The following is a 19,216-nucleotide window of genomic DNA, read 5'->3' on the forward strand; positions in this document are numbered from 1 at the left end:
AGAGGTACCAGGAGTTGTCGCAGGGGGGCCTCGGGAAATTCCCTGGACCCCTGTGCCAGGAGGTGCCCGGTGCGCCCGCCCGCCCCCCCACCCCGAGGGCGGTGCCCGGGGGCGCTGCCCCATGGAGCGGGGAGGCGGGCGCCGTCTGCTCCCGGAGCCGTGACCCGAGTTGGAGCTGTGTGTCGCAGCCGCCCCGACCCCCGCGGATCATGCGCCGTCGCCCCTGGCCCGCCGGTCCCGCCGGGCTGTGAGCCCCCCACTGCTGGCCCGTGACGGCCCGCGCGCCATGGGCAGCACCCACCCTTGCCCCTGGCTGCGGCTCCGACCTCGGCCCCAGCCGCGGCCCGCGCTCTGCGCGCTCCTGTTCTTCCTACTGCTGCTGGCTGCCGCCGTGCCCAGGTGAGCCCTCACCGTATGCCCCGCCCTCCTGGAGACCTGGGACCCCCAGCCACGGGGGGCCTCTGGTGCTCCCGTCGGGGCAGGGGACCCTGGAAGGAGGGAGGGACAGTGTCGTAGGAAAGTGCTGGTACCCAATGAAAGACACTGCCCTCACAGGAGGGGGCTGAACTGGTGACAGAATCTGGGCAGTCTAGGGAGACAAGGCAGTGAGTGCCCAGGAAAGTGAAGGCCTACTAGAAGAGGAGGTGTGTGTATGTGTGTGTGGGGGGGAAACAAGTGCCAACCTGGAGTCCATGCCAGGCTGGGGGCATGCACCCTCACCCCAGGAGAAAGCTCAAACTGCCTTGCTCCATCTTGGAGATCACTCCCAGGCAGGGGCATGGGTGGGGGGCTGGAAGGGAGTAGTTCAGGTGGGGTCACTGAGACACTGAAGCTGGAAGGGTTCTCAGTGTGTGTGTGCGTGTGTGTGTGTGTGTGTGTGTGTGTGTAATTTTGTGAACCCTGGTAGTTATGTTGTAAACAGCAGTCTGTGTGTGCACATGTATGTGACTGAGAGCTTACAGATTGATATATGTTAAGATGCGCACATGTACATGCTTGTGAGTGTCTGTGTGTATACCTCTGTCTGAAGTGTGCATGCGTATAAGTGTTCCTGGGTCTGTGTGGCCCCCTCAATGTGTGCAGAAGTATGTCTGTGTGAATGGGACTGTCTGAAACATGCGTTGGGAGTGGTCTCCTGGGGAACGCTACTTATGTGAGCATCTCTGCCTCAGGATGTACTTATGAAATACTGTGTGCACAGGTATTTTGGATGTGTGTGCATTTACACGTTAACTTGTGTGGGTGTGCAGCTGGGCAGGTGGTGGTGGAGGAAATGATGATGAGAGGACCCAGAACAGGAGAATGCTTTAGGAACCTACCTATAGGCCTAACCTTTAGAAGAAGAGGTTGGAACAGAGGGACTATGGCCTTTGGGACAGAGTGTAAATTGCTAAGTGGGGCCCTCCTAGCTCCCCAAAACACTCACCCACACCCACACCCCACCGCCTGCAGGTCTGCACCCAACGACATTCTGGGCCTCCGCCTCCCCCCGGAGCCCGTGCTCAATGCCAACACAGTGTGCCTGACATTGCCGGGCCTGAGCAGGAGGCAGATGGAAGTGTGTGTGCGCCACCCTGACGTGGCTGCCTCCGCCATCCAGGGCATCCAGATCGCCATCCATGAGTGCCAGCACCAGTTCCGGGACCAGCGCTGGAACTGCTCCAGTCTGGAGACTCGCAACAAGATCCCCTACGAGAGTCCCATCTTCAGCAGAGGTAGCTGCCCCCCTCACCCTTGCCCTTCTGCGCACCCATCCAACACCTCCACCCCAAAAGCCAACCATCCCCAACCCACTCCCTCAAGCTGGCAACCCCCCCCCACACACACACAGGTGCCCATCTACCAGCCATACTGCTCCTTTCTGGTCTTGGGCAGTCCACAAGGGCCAAACAGGGCAGAGGTGTCTCCAGCCTGCGCTGCGTGGGCTGAGGGTAGTAGGTTCCATGCCTGATAATTGACTCCTGGGTTATCCTGCCTGGTCATTGACACTATATATCTCAGGCCCAGGAAACATCCACATCTGTCACCTTCCTCAATATACCCTCTACCTAGTAAACAGCATTTAGGATGGAGAGCCTAGGATAAGGTGCCCAGAGCCAGCGTTAAGGACTTTTGCCAAACGGTGTTGGTGAGGGAAGCCTGGGCAGGTAAAATGTCTGTACTTCTGTAGAAGCTCTTCCCGGCAGGGTACACCACCAGCCTCTGTGTCATTCCCGCCGCCCCCGAGAACCTTCTCTGAATCAGAGGCACTGGGTGTGTGCATGCCTCCTGCCCAGCAGGCCTGACAGCTCTGCCAATCCCTCTTCCCTTCACAGCCCAGAGAAGCCACAGCCCACTCCCTGTCCTCCCTCTGGGTCTTCTGGGTGACCCAGGGCCCACCCTGACGACTCCTAGAGTAGCTTGGGCTGGAGATGGCAGGAGCTTTTGTCACTCCTTTCTGTTCACAACCACTTCGGGCCCTGAGATCTTAGGCCTTGACTTAGGTCTTTTGGGGAAGATGGGGGTTATCTATCTTTCCTCTCAGCTTCTTGAGTGGGACAGTGTGGGGACCTGGCTCCTTGGGACTTGTCCAATTCTCAGTTGACAGTGGAGGAAGAGGGGTACTCCTATACCCTGTGGCCTTGCGGCCTAGAGGCTTCTGGAAGAGTCAGATTCTAAGGTACCCTAATTTCAGAAAGAATTCGGCCAGCCGGGGACTCTCCCTTTTCACCAGGACCCCTCCTTGCATCCCCAGGGGCCCCCAAGTCAGGGGCCATCGCAGCCTCCCGCAGCCCAGCCCCACGCCGCCCGCCCCGCCCCCGCGCGCCCTCCCCCTTCCCTCCCCCGCGCGCCCGGGGCGCTGTTTCTACCCGGCCGAGCCCAGCCCGACGCGTGTGGCGGCATGCAGCCGCGAACTAATCCCCGCGGGCCGCGGCAGACGGCTCCTGGCCCGAGCCGCGCGGCTCTCCAAGGGGCGCCCCCCGCCATCCCGCCCCTGCCCCGCGCTCCCGCCCCGCCCGCCCCGCCGCGCCTGAGCCCCGCCGGCCGGCAGACGGCGGCTGCGGGGGACCCCGGCCGGGCTACCCGCCCCGCCCCGGCCGCCCGCGCTCGCCCACGCCACGGGACGGGCCTGTGCCTCTTTCCAGGCCTGTGCCTCTCCCCGCGCGCCCGCGCCCGCGCCCACTCCGGGTTTCTAGATGACCTGTGCGCTCCCCGACGCCCCGGGTTCCCTCCAGCGCTGGGGAGGGGGCGCGGTGAGGGCGCCGGAGCCCTTGCTTTGGGTTCTGCTAGCGGGGGAGGGGGGGGGCGGGGTTGACAGGCGCTGAGGTTCTCACCCCTGCCGCTTCGGGTGAGGCAAGGCAAGGCAAGCTCTTCATCCCTCTTCCCGGCCACGGTGTCCCCTCTTCCCCTCTGGGCCTCCTGTCCCCTCTAGAGAGAGTGAACCCACGCGTCCTGATTACTTCGCCCGCGTGAGGCCCGTGTGGTCCGGTGGAGGACGTGGGGTCTTTGAAGCTCAGGGGTGAGTTCGGAGAGGTGGAAGCGCGGGGTTGGCGCAGCGCCAGGCGCTCCCGGGTTCACCTGTAGTTTAATAAGCGGGAGGTGAGCTGGGGGGACCCGGTGGGGGGGGAAGGTTAGGGGTGGAGGGGGGAGACTTGCCGGGGCTAGCCAGGGCGGGGCGGTGCCCAGCGCGGGGGGGAAGGGGCGGGACAGCCGCTCCTGGGCTCTGGCAGGGGGGCTGGGCTCCTTCCTTTGGCCTTGGAACACTGTCCTACCTAGGTGGCTTCTGCTCCCGCATTGCGACACCCCATTTTCTACCTCTCCCTCCTCGGAGGGGCCTCTGGGCCTCTGGAAGAAATTGCCACTTTCTCCCTCCACCGGCCACCATTACAACCCTTCCCTCACTCCATATCTGGGTTCACCCTTCACCCACCTATGGGGTTATCTGCCTTGGCCCATCACCTCAAGGACTAGCTAAGTTTGAATTCTACGGGGCCACTCTTGGTGGCAGCTAGTCCCTGGACTAGGTCCATCCCCCCAGTCTCCCTTCTTTTCAAGTTGTGAATTGTCCCATGTGGGGTCAGGTGACCCGTTTCCCCCAAGTGGAATACAGGGTGCTGACTCCTCTTCCAACCCAGTGGGATTCTCTTAAAGGTGCGTTCTGCCATGTCGAAAATTTAAAGACTGCTGGGAGGAGGTGGTCCCTGGGGCCTTCCACCTTAATGCTGTTACTGCCATCTGATTGTCCTGGCATCTCCCCTGAAATGGATTGGGTGAAGGGATGAGGTTCCAGTGTAGGAGGGAAGGGTGCTTGAACACCTGGAGTGGACAAACTTGGGAAGGCAGGACATGTGATAGGGCTTTACCCAGTCCAGGAGACGACATGACAGGGTGCTAGAACCTAGGTGGGTAGGAGACAGGGAGAGAGGCCTCTTGGGGGTGGGGGGGTTAGAATTAAAAAAAAAAAAAGTTGTGGGAAGGTCCCCAACCCAGGGGCTGCTCTGACCTAAGGGCCAGGGCAATGATATCCCCAGCTTTTTGTTCTGAACACCCAGACAATTAGTACCTGCTGGGCAGCCCGTCTAGAGGGGAACCCTTCATTGTGAGAACTAGAGCACCCGTCCTTCTCTCACAGGGAGGAATGCGGATACAGGGGCAATGGAGTGGAAAGGGAGGAGGTAGGAGCGCCCACACAGGTTATTACTGCCCTCTCCCAAGACCCATCTGGAATGGATGGAAAGAGAGGGGGCATGAGGCCCTGCAGCCCAGCCAGGCTCTCAGCCCAATGGAAGCCCACAGTTTGAGAGTCCAGCTTCTGTTCTCTTTTCTTTTCTGGCTCTTTTCTTCTCCCACCTCCCTTTAACGGTCACCCTTGAGGAGCATTGGTTCTATGCCTAGGCCTCCAGGCTTGGGGTGAGTGGTAGCACGCAGATAGGGAGACAGAGCCTCAGGCAATCATATCCCAGGATCTCCTAAAGTTCCATTATTCAAATAGCCCCCGATAAATTAGCTAATACATATTAAGTACTTGCTGTTTGCTTGGCACTGTTCTAAAGCACTTTATCTATACTTTAATATTCTCAAACAATCCCCATGCAATGGCTCCTATTAGTATCCTCATTTTACAAGTGAAGCAATGAGAGGTTGGGTAACTTGCCATTGGTCACGCAGCTTCTAAGGGAGCTATACAGCCAGGACTCAAATGCAGCCTAGCTGACTTTAGAGATCGCTCTCAACCCCCTGCCATACTGCCTCCCTAAGCTACCAAGCCACCAGGGTCTCCCACGGTGTGTCCAGAAGTGAGTGGTACAACGGAGGAGTAGTCCAAGAAATGAAACTGACATGTATACACACACACACAAACACCTACCTCTGTTTGTGCAAACGTGTAGCCACATTCAGTGTTCCCCCTAAGTGTTCCCACATGCACACCACTCTCTCTCTCTCTCTCTCTCTCTCTCTCTCTCTCTCTCTCAGCCCAGGCACAGGAGCGTGCACAGATTATTTGCATGGAGGGGATGGAGACCAGATCTCTCCGCTTGCCTCACTCTTTGACTCAGATAGGCGGGGCTCAAGCTTCTCTGACCCCTCCTGGTTCCCACTGGCTCCTGAATCCCCTCTCCTCCATGCTACCCTGCCCTCCAAATCTCCTCCCCCAGCCCCATCCTGGCCACTGGCCTGGAGCAGCAGCTGACTCCACTTAGATGCTGGCAGTCCCTGTCCCAGATCAAAGGCAGGACGGCTAATTGTGCGTCTTAACAAGCCCCCCCCCCACCATGCTCCAGGCAGCCCAGCTGGCCACGGCCCCACCCCTCTCCCCCTCCAGCTGGTCAGATGGCACAGCGCCGTCTGCCCCAGACAGTCGGGGCCAGGACCGAAACTGGGGCCCTGAGTGGGAGCTGGGGGCAGACCCAGGAGGCTGGACTTCTCTGAATCCTGGATGCTAGGAGCAGAGGTTGGTCACACAAGCCCTGCCTGGCCACCCCTACACGTGGCTGTGACAGTGGCCAGAGGCCCTGGCATGGTGTCTTTAGCTGCCTGTGGTAGGTAGGGGTGTTCTCTGTAGATTGTGAACTACATTTTTCCAGACTCCTCTGGGCCTGCCTCTGAATGTAACAGAGCCTGGAAGATGGTGATTGGCCCAGCACATCCCCCTGGACCAGGCTCTTGCTCTTTCTTGGTGGCATGCGTAGATAGGGCCTTAGGAACTGGGACCTGAATGACCTGGGTTTTTTACTCAGGAACATGTCTTCCCTAGAGCCAAATGTCCTTTAGCAGGAAGTTACCAGGCCTGGGAACTGAGAGAGCTGGGTCTGGGTCTGCTGCATAACCCTGTGACCTTGGGCATCTCCCTTTTCCACTGTGTGTGTGTGTGTGTGTGTGTGTGTGTGTGTGTGTGTGTGTGTGTGTGTGTGTGTGTGTGTGTGTGTGTGTGTGTGGGGGGGGGATGATTTCTGAGGCCTGGGCTGCTTCTGAAGGTCTGAGTATTGCCATTTGTCCTAGCAGTGGGCTGATGAGCCCCCTAGCAATAGGGGAAGTGCTGAGAGTTCCACAGCTAAAAGGCAGGGGATAAACACAGGGTATGTTCCCTAGGGACTTGGGTCTCCCCTCCTTTCCCTTGGGCCCCACTCCCATGTCAGCGTCTACTCCTCTGCAACTCCCACCAATTCCCAACAGCCCCTTAAAAGGCTCCCACCCAATCCTCATCCCCTCCTGTCTGCTAATAGCTGGGCTCCTTACAGAAAAGGTCCTGAGATGCCACAAGCCGAGAGAGAAGATAGAGAGGGATGGCCTGCTTCTCGGGCTTCTGGTGGCCCATGTGATTTATCCTAAAGTGGGTCATGAGCTGCTGGGCTCTGTCCATGATTGGGGGAAACAAGAACCAATGGCCTGAAACTGCAACTCTAGTGAATGGAATGAGAGAACATGAAGAACTTCAAAAAATAGCTAATGTTTGTGCAGTACTTACCATGAGTAAGGCGCTCTTCTAAGTATTTGAAATTTACTAACTAATTCCATTTTTGGGACAACAGTGAAGCAGATAATAACAATCTTGTTTTACAGATGAGAAAACTGAGGCACAGAGGTCAAGTCACTTGGCCAAGGTCATGTCGTTATTAACAGTTAGTAAGTGGAAGAGCTAAGATTTGAACCCAGACAATTTGGCTCCAGAGTTCATGCTTTTAACTACTGCACACTTTCTCTTCTATTTGGGGGGGGGTGGCTAGGTAAGGACCGGAGGACAGGACCCTGTGATGCTGAGGGTGAGCATGGGGGGTGCAGGATTGGGGTCCAGTCCTGGTTGGCTCTCTGAGGTCTGTGGGAACTCCCAGAGCACATCCTCCCAGTCTTTGATGCTAGGATGGAAGGACCCAGAGTTTTTTCCTCTGAATCTCTGGTCTCCTACAAGCCTTCAGTCTCTTGCCAGGGTCTGGGCTTCCCCCAACAGGTGCCTACGGCACAGGTGAGGTCTCCTCTTCATGTGCAGGCTATGATTGCTCCTGGCTTCTTCTCCCACTGCCCACATTCTCTTGGTTTCAGAGGCTGGTCAGAGACTTGTACCAGAAAATGCTGCTGGCTGGTCCCTTGTCAGATGCAGAATAAGCCAGAAGCCACTTGTGGGTCCAGGAGCCAGAGCTTCCTCTGCAAGCAGACCTCCCCCTGCCAGGGAGGCCCAGACCTACCAGGGCCTTCCCAAAGGATGGCTCAGGCTGGGAAACACTGAGGAGAAAAGTAGTGTAGACAAGTCCTGTGCCCCTGAGAGTGGTTCATCAGGGTCTTTGTGCCCCCCGAGCATCTCAAGGAAGGTGTCTGCCTTAGTTCACCTTTCCCTCTCAACTTTCAACACTACTGCAGGGCACTGGGCTGACTTCCAGCATTCCTCCAACAACCCCTTCAGCTGACCTAGACGCACTGCCATGAGAAAGTGTTCTGTAGTGGGCTGAAGGGGGTGGCACCAGGCAGGCAACCTTGGGGCCGGGAGCTTTAGGAGGACCCCATCTCCTCTTACTTACCCTTCTGCCCATTAGCATCTTCTGGGGCCTGGAAGTCCATCACGAATGATTTATTTTTTTAGGTTAAATTTTGCCTTCTTTCTGCAGGCTTATTTTTAAATTGCAAACATCTCATGAGAGGTAATAGCTTAAGTCCCTGATCTTCAAAAGAATGTTTACCAGATACTTTCTGTCCAACAGGAGAGAGGTAGACACGAATTCTGAGCTTGCTAAGGGTGATGTAACCCTCCCTCCCCTCCCCCCTCCACCCTGCACCCCGAACTTCTGGGGGTGATTTCTGCCCCTCTTTGAGTCTGTGTCCTTGTACCAGACCTTCCCCCAACACTGGGCCTCGGTTTCTCCCTCTTGTGGTAAGAAGGGTGGGCAGGGAGGGCAGATGGATGAGATGTTGACGCCCCCCAGAGCCTGTGTCCTGGATCTCCACCCTCAGGTTTTCGAGAGAGCGCTTTCGCCTATGCCATCGCCGCCGCCGGGGTTGTGCACGCGGTGTCCAATGCTTGCGCCCTGGGCAAACTGAGGGCGTGCGGTTGCGACGCCTCCCGGCGCGGGGACGAGGAAGCCTTCCGCAGGAAGCTGCACCGCCTGCAGCTGGACGCGCTGCAGCGCGGTAAGGGCCTGAGCCACGGGGTCCCGGAACACCCAGCCCTGCCCCCTGCCAGCCCGGGCCTGCAGGACTCCTGGGAGTGGGGCGGCTGTAGCCCCGACGTGGGCTTCGGGGAGCGCTTCTCTAAGGACTTTCTGGACTCCCGGGAGCCTCACAGAGACATCCACGCACGCATGAGGCTCCACAACAACCGAGTTGGGAGGCAGGTGAGAGCCCCACCCGCCTGGGCCTGCTCCAAATCCCTCTGCCTAGGGCTCCTCCCCTCCCCCACCAGGCCTACCTCTCCTCTGGGGACCACACCACTAGCCCTAGCTCAGCAGCTTTCTCATTGCCCCTGCCTAATCTAGTCATCAAACATGCATTGGATACCTACTGTGTGCCAGGCACTGGACTAGGCTGGGAATGCAGGGATGAAACCCCGGGGGCCCTGCCCTGGATCAACTCCCCCTCTGCTGAGCAGCCTGCTCCTCTCATTATTTTGTGGTGAGCAGTGGAGGGGGCACTGGGCTGCAGTCAGGGCCTCCTGGGCCTTGGCCCTGCTCTGCCACTCTGTCGCCTCCCCTATAAAGCAAGAAAGTTGAACTGGATCACCCAATCCCCGAGTCCCCCTGCCCCAGCCCAGCTCTAATGTTCCATTATTCTGTGCTGTTCTATGCTGTGATCCTCTACCTCCTCTCCCAGGCTTTTTGTGCAGAATGAGGGGTTCCTGCAAGGGGAGGTTCCTGGGGGGGGCCACCGTGGCCCTGTGTGGCGGTTGCATGGTTGCCTTTCTCCTTTTTCTCCCTACCTTTGAATGTTCATACTACCTCAAAGGTCATTCATAAAAAAAAAAAGAAGAAGAAGAAGAAGAAAAAGAAAGGAAGGAAGGAAAGGAATAATCAATAATCGCCTGCATTTATGGAGTCCTTCCTATGTGTTAGGCACTGCCCAGAGCACCTTAGTGCAGAGTGGCCTATTTAATCCCTACAACTAGCTATGAGGGTCCTAGTATTAGCCTTATGTTCAGATACGGAAACTGAGGTACAGGGAGATGGAGAAGCTTGCCCAAGGTGGTGCAACCGGTGAGGAAGTGGTAGAGTCTTCCTCAGGGTTCGTCACCAGGCAGCTGAGCACTGAGCCTGGGCTCTTTCGCTCTGTGGCCTTGTCTGCACTGTGTGACCGCCACCACTAAGAGGCCTCCTTAGCCCTCGTGGTAGCTCCGCACCCTCCTTTCCTGGCTGTTCAGCCCCCATCCCTTCTCTCGGCTCTGCCTGGCCTGCCCTCGGGCCTTGTTTCTGCCTTCCCCTCGCTCTGGCTGGCACCTGCTCTTCCTCATTCCCCTTGCTCCTGGCCTCTCAACCCAGGCGGTTCACCTTCTCTTTCCAGAGGGACTCGAGCTGATTCAGCTCTTCCCATCCTGACTTAGAGGTGAAGTAAACTGAGGCATATCCACCCTCGGGTCACATCCAGCTTCCACCCAGCCCTGCCCTGTTCGTGCAGCTCTTTTCCCAAGCTTCCATACTATCCCAGCCCATACCAAACAGTGCCTCCTCCTCCTTGTTAAACTGGTTAATTAATGGCTGCTGCCTGTGGGAAGAAAATGTTCTGGAGCTGTTGGCCAGGGGAGGCCTTGGGCTGGTTCCTCTGTGGTGCCAACACCACAGGCTGCACCTACAAGCTGAGGAGCCCTTTAAGACTCAGAGGGCAGGGTCTCTCTCCTGTGGCCCTAACCGCCCAGGCTAGAGGGCCCCAGAGCACTGCTCTCCCAGTCTGCGGTGTGTTCTGGAATGGAGTTGGGGAAAGGAAGATGTGGCCAACTGCTTCTGGTTTCTCTAGTGAGGATAATGTCAAGGGATTCTTTGGGAGGAGATTCTAGAGCAGGGTGAGAGCTGGGCAGGGGGTGGGTAGGTTGTGTTCCTGTAACTACCTCCCTTGCAGGTTTGGGGACTTCTCACTTTCACTGCGCAGGGGGTCTGGTTCTCTGGGACTGTTCCCATTCCGTATTCAGGTAGAGCCTTTGGCCCCTGTTGGTGCTCACTATTCCCTAGGAGGAACCGTGGCATTCAGCATTGGGCAGAATAAGCCCCAGCCAGTATAATGGGGGAAAGAGGAGTCTCCCCAGTTTCTGTCCAGTCCTTAGGCTCCCTGCAGAGGGCTGCAGGGCCCAGAGGAGGAAAGGGGCTTTCTCAGACTCCCCGCAGCCCCCACTCACGCCTGGATTGAGGCCAGAGGCTTTGGGGAGGGGATATAGTGGGGCCAGCACCCCCTGCTCCTGGCCCCCACCTGAGGGATGGAAAGAGAGGGAATTTCCCTGAGGATCTGGGATCCCCCCTCAGGAAGCAAGAGCCTCCAGCCCCAAGGGCCCCCTGCAGCTGCTGGGGAAGGAGAGGAGGGGAGGAAAGGAGGGAATTCCCCCAGGACCTGGCCTGGTGGGAGGTGGATGGGAGAGCAGCAGAAGAGCGGGCGGAGTTCTTCTCCGGACTGCCGCGCTCAGGAGCTGTGCGCCCCCAACCCTACTCTCGGCCCCCACCCCCGTGCTCTTGCCCCCCTCCCCGTGCCCCCCCGCTTCGAGCCTCGGCTTTTGCCTCTGTTCCATGGGAGTCGGTTTCAGAAGTCTCCGAGATTCTCGAAGGCCAGTGTCTGCGCTGGGAGGAGGGCCGTGGGGCTGGCCGCGGGCGTCACCCCTCGCCGTGCCTCCCTCTGCAGGCGGTGATGGAGAACATGCGGCGGAAGTGCAAGTGCCACGGCACGTCAGGCAGCTGCCAGCTCAAGACGTGCTGGCAGGTGACGCCGGAGTTCCGCGCCGTGGGGGCGCTGCTGCGCAGCCGCTTCCACCGCGCCACGCTCATCCGGCCGCACAACCGCAACGGCGGCCAGCTGGAGCCCGGCCCCGCGGGGGCCCCCTCGCCCGCCCCGGGCGTGCCGGGGCCGCGGCGCCGCGCCAGCCCCGCTGACCTGGTCTACTTCGAGAAGTCGCCCGACTTCTGCGAGCGCGAGCCGCGCCTGGACTCGGCGGGCACCGTGGGCCGCCTGTGCAACAAGAGCAGCGCGGGCCCCGATGGCTGCGGCAGCATGTGCTGCGGCCGCGGCCACAACATCCTGCGGCAGACGCGCAGCGAGCGCTGCCACTGCCGCTTCCACTGGTGCTGCTTCGTCGTCTGCGAGGAGTGCCGCATTACCGAGTGGGTCAGCGTCTGCAAGTGAGCCGAAGGCGCCCCTCCCGGAGCCTGTCCCCCCGGCCGCGTCGCCTAGGCTCCTGGGACAGGAGCTCGGACCATCTGATCCGATAGGAACCTCCCGGCTCCGAGGGTCAGATCTGCAATCAGGGGACGGGCCAGTCCTGCCTGGACTACCCACCCCCCCCCACTTCGGTGGGCTCCAAGGACCCATTCGCCTCCCCGCTCCTTGTCCCCGCCTCGGACAGCTCAGCTGGGCTGGGGAGTGCCCCACACCTGAGGGCGAGGGCGGGCAAGTGTCAGCCAGGCAGCCTCTGGGCCTCTCCCCTGTCCTGCCTTCACCTCTGCCCCCGGAGAGAGAATGAATGGAAGCCGAAGGGCAGGGGGGAGGATGATTAGAAAAGAAGAAATGGACGTAACTGAGCTGAAGGGATTCTGCAGAGGCCTCAGCTGCCCTCCCCCAAGGGCCCCTGCCCCTCATCATTCATTTAACAAATATTTATTTTGCACTCTTTGTGGCCTGGCACTCTGCAGGGGATGAGGGGTGCTGGGGATACAGATGTGAATAAGAGAGACACAGCACCTGCCCTCTTGGAGTTTACATTCTGGTTGGGGGAGATGGACAATAAACAAGTAAATACACCAACAAGCTCATCTCAGACAATGCTCTGTGCCATGAAGAAAATAAAGCTCGGTGCTGGATGTAGAGTGATTTGTGGGGAGTGGGGCCCCTTTATGTTTTGTTTGCATTAAAAAAACCCTTTTGAGTACAGTTGACACACAATGTACATTAGTTGCAGGTGTACAACACAGTGATGGGACAAGTCTATACGTTATGCTCTGCTCACAAGTGTAGCTACCATTTGTCACCATAGGATGCTATTACACCACCAGGGATTCTATTCCCTATGCTGTGCCTTGTATTCCTGTGACTAATTCATTCCGTAACTGGAAGCCTGTATCTCCCACTCCCCTTCACCCATTTGTCTATCCCCGTACCCACCTCAGGCAACCATCAGCTTGTTCTCTGTATTTATAGTTCCAATTCTGCTTTTTGTTTGTTTATTCATTTGTTTCATTTTTTTAGATTCCACATATGAGCGAACTCCTCTGGTATTTGTCTTTCCCAGCCTGACTTATTTCACTTCATGTAATCCCCTCGAGGTCCATCCATGTGGTTGCGAATGGCAAGATCTCATCTTTTGTTACGGCTGCATAATATTCCATAGTGTGCATGTATATGTGTATGTGCATATACACACACACAGCCCACAGCTTTTTTTATCCATTCATTTATTGATAGACCTGTAGGTAGGAGTGTGGCCCCTTTAGATAAAGCCATTGGTCTGGGAAGGCCTCTCTGAGTTGTGTTCCTCATGCTGAGACTGGTACAATGGGGACAGCTCTGCACAGATTGAGGGTAAGGGCTTTCCAGGCAGAGATCATGCAAATGCAAAAGCTCAGTGGTGAGAAAGATGTCCTCAGAAGGAGCAGCAAAGAGGCCAGTGTGATTGGAGTGTAGGAATCAAAGAGCAGATTAGCAGGAGAGGAGCTCAGAGGGCAGGCAAGAGTCATACCACATGTCCCTCAGGGCCAATGTAAGGAGTTGGGGTTTTTAAGACGAATGAGAAACTTCAGAGAGTCTTAAGCAGGTGAGTGTCATGGTCTGATTTCCACATGGATTGCTGTACAGGGAACTGAATGAAGAAGAGACAAACTGACAGCAGGGGGCCAGTTAAGAAATTACAGCCAACTTCCGAAACAGAGATGGGGGGTCTGACTGGACGGAGGCCTTGGGGATGTTGACAAGAAGCTGGATCAGGAGCTCTTGATGCCAGAGCTCTCACTGTCCACCTCGTGCCTGAGCCTTCGGCCACAAGCCAGGACGGGTGGCGGTGCCCAGCAGCACCCTTCGGCAGAGACAGGCACTCTGAGAGGAGTAATCCTGGGCAAGACCCAGCTCAACCCAGCCAGCCCAGCGCCCCGGGGAGCAGGTGGGGCTAGGAGGTGCGGCCAAGAGGAGGGTGGTGGGGGAGGGCCAGGAGACTCACTGTCTGGATTCTGGTCTCTCTGAGTCCATGCAGGGGAGGTAGGTATGTAGGTAAGGCCAGAGGTGGAGCGACAACTTTCCTACGCCTCTCCTGTCTCCAGATCCTCAGCTCAGGGTGCCCTTTGGCAGGTCAGCAAGCCTCCTTCTTCCTACCCCCCTAAGAACACTGCTGGCTGGCAGTCTGGGTCCAGTGTTGCACTCTCCTTGGCTTTCAGATTGGATATTTTTCTGGAATAGACCCTCACGGAGGGTGGTGGAGATGGAGGTAGGGTCAGGATCTCAGAGAAAGAACACCTCACCTACTTCCTCCAGACCTCCTGCTGCTCACATTTGAGGATCCTGCTGCCTACCTCAGTTTACCCAGAATGGCATCCTTCTCGATGAACCAGATGTGGATGGAGTCTTGTTCCTTTTCCCAGTTGCCAGCCTACACAAATCCCCATATTTCCCTAGCCCTCTGGGTAGGGGTGAGAAGGAAAGGAGGCTCTCATGATGATGTACCCCTGTAGGCCTACCAGTTGGGAGATTTGCCCCCACTAGCTTGCCTTCAGCTTCCTTCCCTCCAGCTGCCTGCCTCCCAGCAGCTCCTGGACATGCCCAAGACAGCAGGGCCTTCCACATGCTCAGCTCGGCTGCTTCTGTGGAGGACAGGGTTTCTCTCCCCAACCCCCAAAAGACAGCCCCACAGGCAGGCGGGTGAGAGTCCCCCGGGGAGGAGGGGTAAGCAGGAACAGTCAGACACACCTGCCTCATTCCTTTCCTCTTGTTCACCCAGGAGAGGGCTGTGGGGGCTGGGTTCCCCGCCCCCTTGCTCCCTCCCGACCCAGGGAGGAGGAGAGGAGAGGTGTGTGTATGGGGGGGGGGAGATAAATGAAGGCCTTGGCGGGGCACTCCCACCCCAGGAGTGTCCACTACAGCATTAGCTTTGGTGTCACCCTCCTGTGTCTTCCAGGCTGAAGGAGGACAGAGCTGGGGGAGGAGAGGCTGAAGAGGAGAGATATAGGATCAGGGTTGGGATAACGAGGTAGGAGCAGGAATACTGCAGAGCATGCTGCCTTCAGAGGGAAGGGTGGGTGGTGGGGTGGGGCAGGGGCTGGACACCATGTTGTCGGGGAGGGACATGTTCCAGTCATATCCTGGTGAGCTGATATATGCTGGCCTGACCTATAAAGGAAGAGAGGGAAAGTTGGGAAAGGAACAAACAAGGTGTTGCCCGATCCACATCCTTTCTCTGGGCTGGAAGCTGACTAGAGTCTGAGGATCAAACCTGGACCCCACAATTGAAAAGGGGAAAATGTGGGATTTGGCAAGGGCCCTAAAGGGACATGTGGAGGTGACGAAGGGCAGGAAAATAAGGCCAAGGGGCACCGGGCTTAGGCATACTGGCTGAAGGGTGTGGCAGGAATCAATGTGCTGATTGGAAATAGGGGGTGGTGGTGGTAGATGGGAGGAAGAACTTGCCAAGTTGCTTGGGGAGGGCCAGGGTTGCAATTTGGGAATAAGAACATGGTGAGACATAGATCAGAGGGGGAGGGAAGGGTCCTAGTCCTCAACACCTTTCACCTTGATGGACCCTGGGTCACTTCCTTGCAGAAGGAAAAAATAGTATGGTCTCATAGAGCCTGGATGGCCCCGACGGGAGGGAGGGAGAGCACTAACCGAGAATGAGGGTGGTGGACACATCAGCAGGCAGCGGTAGGGCTAAGGGTCAGGGAGAGGCGGCCAGACTGGGGTGGGGATCGGAACCCAGGCATCCTGCTTGTCAGTCACCCAAGGTCGCAAGGCTGAAAAAAGAGGAGAGAGGCAAAGGTAAGGGCCCTGGCAGCTGGAGGAGGACCTCGGTGAGTGAGAAGCCAGGTCAGCGGCATCCAGGCGCTCCTCTTCCCAAATTAACGTGCCCCCAGCTAGCCCCCGGCAGGGGGCCTTCCACGTTGGAGTTTGTCCAGGCCCTAGTCGCGGGCCCCCTCCTCCCCTCCTACCCCCCTTCTCATGTGGTTGCCGGCAGCTGCCTGCGGTCGCCCCAACCCCTGCGCTCAAGGCACGGGGACTTTCCAACAGGGGAAAAAATGACTTAATGAGAGTGGGAGCCGGGGGCGGGAGGGACAGGTCCCTGTAATCACCGCTCCACTGTGGGGCCTGTGCGCCTCCGGGGCCCTTCCCGGCTTCCTGCTGCCAGCGCCCCCCTCAGGCTCTGCTGGGGGAGGAGGGCGGGCTGGGGACAGGGGGATCCCTTTTCAGGTTTCAGACTCTCTGGGTCCTCCGGCCGCCTTTGTCCCCTAGGCTTGCGGTGCGTGGAAGCTGGAACGCCCCATGATCCCTCTCTGGCCTTTGTCCTTGAAGTTGCGCGGGGGGTGGAGGAGGGTGGGCTGCAGTCTGTCCTAGGAGCCGGGGTCCTCTGCTGGTGGATTAGAGGGGTGAAGGATCAAGAGGAGTGCCCGGTGCCACTTTGCGGCTGCGCACTTCGAAACGCCCCCGGTTACTGTGGCAACCAGGGCAGTCGAGGTGCGTCCACCCGGCCGGGAGGCGCCCACTCCCCCTTTTCTCGCCGCCCTGCGGGCCAGGCCCGGCCGCTGCGGTGCGCGGGGGTGGGGGTGTGCCGTTACCATGGCAAGGGTGCGCTAGGAGGGCACATTCTTCCCCAGGGTGGGAGCGCCCTGGGGATACGAGAAGGGGAGTGACGGGGGCGGCAGAAAGGGGAGCGGGGGGTGGTGGTGGAGGGAGGGTCAGAACGAGGGAGGAGTCTCGGACAAGATGAACCGGGGCTCCGTGGAGTTGGGGTGGGGAGTTTGGAATCTGCCCCCCTCCTCCTAGCTCTCCGGAGACGTCCCACGCCTCCCCCTGCACCCTCGCTAGGATTCAAGCCCCTCAATCCCGTTTCCGGGGTAGGAATCCCCGACTACCGACTCGGAGGTCTTTTAGCTTCCTCTGAGGCCGGGCTCTCCGAGCTTAGTGTCTGTCCCTTTCTCACCAAGCGGAGCTGCAGCCCAGACTGCGACCCGAAGCCCTGCAATTAAGCCCCTCGCCCGCCCCTGCGCCGCCCGCCGGCTCTCTGCCAGACAGGGCCTGCACCGTCAATTACAGCCGCGCGCAGCAGCTGATTACTCCGGAGTCAGGGAAGCGGCCGGGGTGGGGACAGAAGGCAGGCCAAGGGGGCGGGGTCCCTGAGGTTGTCCCTAGCCTAGGATCCTTAATTGGAACTTCGGACTGCCGCCCTCTAGCCCAGCTCTTCTCCGCTCCAGACAATATGGGGAGGAGGGGTCTACTCAGTGCTTCGTCCTGCTGTGCCTCAGTTGCTTTCTTCTTGAATGCACACCGCACCCAGGGCAGAAAGAGCGCAGGAAGGTTGTTTGTGGTGTGGTGTGGTGTGGTGTGTGTGTGTGTGTGTGTGTGTGTGTGTGTGTGTGTGTGTTGGAGCGTCTGGACTCGAGGGCTGGATACTCAAGAAGCTCAAAGCCCTCAAGGCCGCTGTCTTTCCCGCCGCAGACAGTCGCGTGGGTCTCCCCTGGCCCGGAGCCCCACCCAGTGGACCTGGCTCTGTCTTGCTGAGCCAGCCCCAGGGTGGCTGCCAGCCCGTACCGCACTTTTCTGGGAATCAGAAAACGGCTCCCTCTCTGGGCGGGAAGCTCCCCCCCACCACTTCTGCCCCACAAGGGAAGGCAATCTGGGACCCTTCCGAGCAGCGATGGGGTATTCTGCCATCACCCTTGCCCCTGCATCCCATCTTCGCTCTCCCCCTGCCTGCGGGCCTGCAGGGGCTGGAGTAGAGCTCGCGTCTCGCGCGGTCCAGCTGCCCACATCTGGCGGGCAGCTGGGACCCGCCCACTGCGAACCGCTGGGGGCCCAGCGCCCTCTGTTGGTGAGGAGCGGCTGTGCACCAGCTTTCGGGCCTGGACAGCCGTCAGCAGCCGCGGCTTACCGCCTCCACCGCCGCCCGCCTGGGGTCTCGCTTCATTTCCGTGGGTTTCGGAGTCCACTCGTTCCGCGCGCCTTGTCCTGGGGCACAACCCGATTCCTTCGGCCCTTTGCTTTCCGCCGGCCGTGGCCTCGATGACCTGTGTACTTAAAACCTTGTTCGGTGACCTAGCTGTCCCCCAACTTGTCATCTTCTCTAGTCGTCCGTGCTTCGTGGGCAAGCTCTGCGGCGCGATCTCTCTGCGCCCAGTGTAAAAGTCCGCAAATAGGCACATGATTATATAAATCATCGTCCATCTGCTCAATGGCATTCTTCGCAGCGTCCTTAAAAATGAGGTGGTTGAAGCATATTTAGTGACTGAGCCAGTGTTTGCTCTATATGGGGTGTGTGTGTGCAAGATACAAAATAGCATAAGGCAGGATCCCTCCTTTAGTGAAACAAAAATTTAGAGATGTGATTGCATTTTAAAAGTCTAAAATAAGCAGCAAATTGCTAACGGAAATTAGTTCAGGATGATGGGATTGTAGGTGGTTTAAAACTTGTTCTCTCTTTTTATCTACATTTTTCATTAGTTTATAATGAACATGTATTACGTGGGCACAATAATAATTCCATATCAGAATACTTTTGGCCCAAAATGTGAGGTTTGAATTATATCATTGGAATATACTAAATTTAAGAAAGAACCCTTCTAAAACTAGGAATTACAGAGACAGGTCCTCCTCACAAGAGCTAATATAATTATGTCATTGGGATTATCTTCTCAAAGTTGTGATGGTTTGTAGTGAAAGCAGGTTTCCAACTTCTGAATCCCAAGGCCCAAGGAAGCCAAGAAATTGTTAGAAATCCATAGGCACATTCAGTATTCTCATGATAAATAACCAATTTATATTCCATTGTACTGCATATTGAAACAGATTTTGCCATGATTGACAACATAGAAAAACATTTGTAAGTTTAATACTTTTATCTCAGTCTTGATCTCTCCCATCTCTTTGCAACACTGCACATCAATTGTCCTCTCCTTAGGAATATTCCATCCACCAGTTCGTGCACTGGCTGATCTTCCTTTCACTCTCCACTGTCTCAGGGACTTCATCCATTCTTTCCTTGTCTTTTTTCTTTTTATTTGATGTAACAGAAAAATTACAATATACAAAGAACTTTCTCCTTCCTTGATACTTGAGAGTAAGTTGCCTACATGATGCCCAATCACCCCTTGTACTTGAGTGTAAATGTCTTACAAAAAAGGACATTCTCCTACATAACAATACAATGCTTGAGATCAGGAAATTAACATCGATACATTCATACCATCTAACTCCCAGACCTTATTGGGCTTTCATCACTTGGCCTAATGATGAAAGGATCCAGTCCAGAATTATTCATTACATTTGGTTATCCTGTCTTTCCAGTGTCCTTCAGTCTGACACAGTGCCAAGGTTTCCTTTGCTTTCTTTTTTTTTGAAGATGGTATTTATTCATTTGAGAGAGAGAGAGAGA

General features: G+C 57.1%; 1 protein-coding gene and 1 long non-coding RNA gene across 2 annotated transcripts; one reads left to right on the plus strand and one right to left on the minus strand.

Moving 5' to 3' along the window:
- The first annotated feature begins 286 nt into the window (after window positions 1–286).
- On the plus strand, window positions 287–11,912 carry WNT10A (Wnt family member 10A). Its single transcript, XM_027590531.2, has 4 exons — window positions 287–399; window positions 1,453–1,715; window positions 8,422–8,801; window positions 11,281–11,912. The coding sequence occupies exons 1-4, from the start codon at window positions 287–289 to the stop codon at window positions 11,776–11,778; spliced, it is 1,254 nt and encodes a 417-aa protein (XP_027446332.1). The 3' UTR covers window positions 11,779–11,912.
- A 2,893-nt stretch (window positions 11,913–14,805) lies between these two features.
- On the minus strand, window positions 14,806–17,838 carry LOC113919382. The gene is made up of 3 exons (XR_003518976.1): window positions 17,717–17,838; window positions 15,460–15,584; window positions 14,806–14,964 (listed from the first exon to the last, which is right to left on the minus strand). It is a non-coding gene; the product is annotated as an uncharacterized LOC113919382 (long non-coding RNA).
- Window positions 17,839–19,216: the final 1,378 nt, after the last annotated feature.

Source organism: Zalophus californianus, chromosome 3 (assembly GCF_009762305.2).
Source record: "Zalophus californianus isolate mZalCal1 chromosome 3, mZalCal1.pri.v2, whole genome shotgun sequence".
Classification (NCBI taxonomy): domain Eukaryota; kingdom Metazoa; phylum Chordata; class Mammalia; order Carnivora; family Otariidae; genus Zalophus; species Zalophus californianus.

Coding starts and splice junctions, on each gene's coding strand:
- WNT10A (XM_027590531.2), top strand. CDS start 287: ATGGGCAGCACCCACCCTTGCCCCTGGCTGCGGCTCCGACCTCGGCCC. Junction 400..1,452: donor CTGGCTGCCGCCGTGCCCAG/GTGAGCCCTCAC, acceptor CACCGCCTGCAG/GTCTGCACCCAACGACATTC. Junction 1,716..8,421: donor GAGTCCCATCTTCAGCAGAG/GTAGCTGCCCCC, acceptor CTCCACCCTCAG/GTTTTCGAGAGAGCGCTTTC.